Genomic DNA, 4028 nt, shown 5'->3' on the forward strand with positions numbered 1-4028 from the left:
ACCGAGGTAAAACGTGAAGGAATATTGATGGTATTAAAATTTCAATACCGCCTAAGCCCAGTTGACAGTCTGCTCACGCAGAGCTCGGAGCTGACCCCCCTCCTCTAGCACTTTCAGAATCTGCTCGTGTTGAAATATTTTTGGCTTGAACTTCTTCCAGCAGAAAATCAAACAACTTCTTGAGCTCAATTGAATCCTATGTTACTGGATTTTTTTTCATGAGCATGATCAGGAATTGTTTTACTCTTTTTGCAGCAAATAGAGTTTTGATCTGCAGCTGCTCTTTGCCTCCATGGCGTTGTAGCATTTTCTCAGAAGCAAAAAAAAAGAAAAGCTCAATAGGTTAACTGATGATTCTAAATTGTCCCTTAGGAGTGGATGTGAGTGTGTCATGTTGTCATGTGACGAACTGTCAACCTGTCCAAGGTGCACCCTGTCTTTGCCCAACAGCAGCCAGTTTGAGCTCTAGGAGCTCCTAAAGTCCTTTAAAAGTATTTATGCTTGTGTTTGTGTCCCTGCAGTCCTCCCCCAGCATTGGGTGACTGAAGAGGAAGATCTCTGCAACCAGCAGGGTAACTTTAGAGAAGAACAAGAAGATCTAGAGCCTCCACAGACCAAAGAGGAACTGAAGGAACCAGAACCTCAGCAGATTGAAATGAAACAGGAGGAAACAGAAACTCCACAGATTAAGGAGGAACAGGATAAACCAGAACCTCCACAGATTGAATTAAAACAGGAGGAACCAGAAACTCCACAGATTAAGGAGGAACAGGATAAACCAGAAACTCCACAGATTGAAATAAAACAGGAGGAACCAGAAACTCCACAGACTAAAGAGGAACTGAAGGAACCAGAACTTCCATGGGTTAAAGAGGAGCAAGAACACATCTACATCAGTCAGGATGAAGAGCAACTTGATCTAAAGCAGGAGATTGATACTTTGATGGAGATTCCTGCTTTGGAGGAAAATGATCACAATGAAGCAGATCTAAACAAACAGAAGAGCTACAGTCTAACTGAGAGTCAGGATGAAGAAGGAAACCAACATGAAGAATCAACAACTACAGATGACGAGACAGACCCACAGAACAGAGATCAGAGGAACAGAAGAGACAGAAGTCATGTCCAAAGTGTGGCCAGCTCTCATATGTCAGAAAGTCAGTGTGACTCTGATGTTAGAAAAAAATTCAAGAAGGAAACTTCAGTAGAGAATCGCAAACAATCTCCAAAAGAAAATAGACTTTCCTCTGTTAAGTCTGGTAAAGGAGAAATAATTGCAAACAATGTGTTTGCCCACATGAGAGCTGAGTCTGATGGAAGACCTCATGTTTGTAAAGAATGTGGTAAAAGTTTTGGTTACTTGTCCCAGTTCAAAACTCACATGAGAATTCACAAGAGAGAGAAGCCTTTTTGTTGTCAAAAATGTGATAAAAGTTTCAAACACCTATCTAGTTTCAGAAGACACATGGCAGCTCATACAGGAGAGAAGCCTTTTTGTTGTCAAGAATGTAATAAAGGTTTTAGTCAAGCATCTCACCTCAAGGGACACATGAGTACTCATACCGGAGAGAAGCCTTTTTATTGTCAAGACTGTAATAAAGGTTTTAGACAAAGATCTAAACTCAAATCACACATGATAATTCATACAGGAGAAAGCCTTATTTGTTGTCAAGAATGTGATAAAGGTTTTAGTCATATGTCTCATCTCAAAATCCATGCGAGAACTCATACAGGAGAGAAGCCTTTTTATTGTCAAGAATGTGATACAAGTTTTAGTCTTATATCTAATCTTAAAAGACACATGAGAACTCATACTGGAGAGAAGCCTTTTTGTTGTCAAGAATGTAATAAAGGTTTTAGTCAATCATCTAATCTCAAGGCACACATAAGAACCCATACAGGAGAGAAACCTTTTTACTGTCAAAAATGTAATACAAGTTTTAATCAAAAATCTCATCTCAAATCACACATGAGAACTCATTTCAGAGAAAAGCCTTTTAAATGTCAAGAATGCAATAAAAGATATCTTCATCTATCTAGTCTTAAAACACACATGATAACTCACACAGAAGAGAAGGCTTTTCTTCAAAAGAAGTTTTGACAGTTTAATCAATATTTGAGGCTGTAAATAAATTAAAAGGAGGCAGAAGTGAGTAGTTAATGCATAACATTAAACATTTTTCTGAAGTCTGATGCTTTTAGTGAGAACATATTTTTTAATATTATTGTAATGTAATAATCAAATTTTCAAAGACAATCTTTAGTTTCATCGTCCATCAGCCATAATCCTCAAAATGAATTATATTTGGGATTGATACATTTATATCTGTATGATGATTCTTTAATATATGAGCTTAACTTTTTATTGATTGACAATAAATATTGAACTTTTCCATGAAATTCATTCTTTTAGGTGTAAATGGCTTTTACCAGTTTTGAAGGTATCAACACTTTTTGTACTGACATTTTTTATGAATTTGATGTTTAAAGACATTATAAACACTTTAAAAATATTGCTCAATTTTGTTGATTTTATTAATAGATTACATTAGATTTTTTATTACTATTTTTTTGTTTAAAAGTTGTTGTGTTGACCTTTGTTAGTGTAGTTTATGCTGAGACATTGTGTATGTTGTCTAAATATTTGTGTTACTATGTCAACACTAGAAATATTGTAAATGCATCTTTATTTCTTACAAGTTTTACGTGACCTTTGACCTTTCCATTTTTGGTAACAAGATGGTAATACATCTGTGACAGAAAAAAATACAACAAGTAAACCAATGGAGAACTAAATTGAAGAATATAAAGCAAAAAAAACAAACAACTGACAACTGACATAACAATTCCAAATCAAATTGATTTTATGAAAATTAAATTGGAAAACATATTATTTAAACAAAATCAAATCCTGTTTTTATCCCTTGAGATCAAACTTTGTTTAGGTTATTTTTATTGAATGTTGTTATCAAGAACTTGTACTCATTTCATAGTTTGCTCCCACGGTAACGGAAAAAAAATGTTTAACTTGTGATTTATGGATGGAAGGAAGGAAGGTGGAATGTCTGCCCTTGTACCAAAAGAGTGAAGTTTATTTTTATTATGAAATAGTTTTGGAATTTATTTGGATATTTTACCTGATTTATCAATACAGAAAATATAAGTATCTGAAGAATATTGATATCATAAATGATTAACAGCTTTAAATTTGAAGAGTGGGTCACTGGGTGCAACATAAACAGAATTTGTGGCCAAACGAACAAATACCTTTTGTAAAAGTAAGATTTTGTTTAGACAAGTAGGACAAGTATTTGCCCAAACAATATTGGAATGAGAGAGATATGGATAAAGTATGGAATAGTACAATGATAAATTAACTGAAAAATTTACACAATCTTCTATTCTTCTAATGATACCCAAAGATTTTGTAACTTTATTTGATTTTTTTCAAAGGAGTTTATTGTCTAGTTGGACTCCTGAAAATCTGATGGATGAAGCTTCTTCAAATTGTTCATTTTTAATGTAAATTTTAATTAAATTGTTGTATTTTTTCCGGCCTGAAAATACCAGTTATTTTTTAATTCAAAGCTAATTTGTTAGCTTGAAACCAAGTAGAGTTTTCTTAGATCCTTGTTTAGTTTTTCTAGAATTGTTTTTAGATCCTTATAAGAAATAAAAAGATTGGTGTCATCAGCAAATAAAATGGGAATTGTGGATTCACCAACACATGCAAAATTATTTATATGAATAAGAAAAACAAAAAAATGTCCTAAAAAGATCCCTGGGGTACCCCACATTTTATTATATCTCTTTCAGTGTCATAGCCATTCATTGTCACATGAAGTTGTTGCTTTGACCTTTGGGGTTTTGTCTAATGCTGAGACATTGTGTATGTTGTCTAAATCTGTGTGTTACTATGACAACACTAAAAATATTGTAAATGCATGTTTTATTGAATATTGTTATCAAGAACACATACTCATTTAATAGCTTGCTCCCGCAGCAACGGTCGATTCCTGACAGGAAGC

General features: G+C 33.9%; 1 protein-coding gene across 1 annotated transcript; it reads left to right on the forward strand.

The window, feature by feature from the left end:
* Positions 1-458: 458 nt before the first annotated feature.
* LOC112142184 (gastrula zinc finger protein XlCGF57.1-like) lies at positions 459-3765 on the forward strand. The gene has a single exon (XM_024265430.2). It carries the CDS (start codon positions 656-658, stop codon positions 2099-2101), a length of 1446 nt encoding a protein of 481 aa, XP_024121198.1. The 5' UTR covers positions 459-655; the 3' UTR covers positions 2102-3765.
* The last annotated feature ends 263 nt before the right edge of the window (positions 3766-4028 follow it).

This window comes from Oryzias melastigma, unplaced genomic scaffold (genome assembly GCF_002922805.2).
Source record: "Oryzias melastigma strain HK-1 unplaced genomic scaffold, ASM292280v2 sc00314, whole genome shotgun sequence".
NCBI lineage: Eukaryota > Metazoa > Chordata > Actinopteri > Beloniformes > Adrianichthyidae > Oryzias > Oryzias melastigma.

Excerpts from the sequence above, each read along its gene's own strand:
- LOC112142184 (XM_024265430.2), top strand. The coding sequence starts at position 656 with ATGAAACAGGAGGAAACAGAAACTCCACAGATTAAGGAGGAACAGGAT.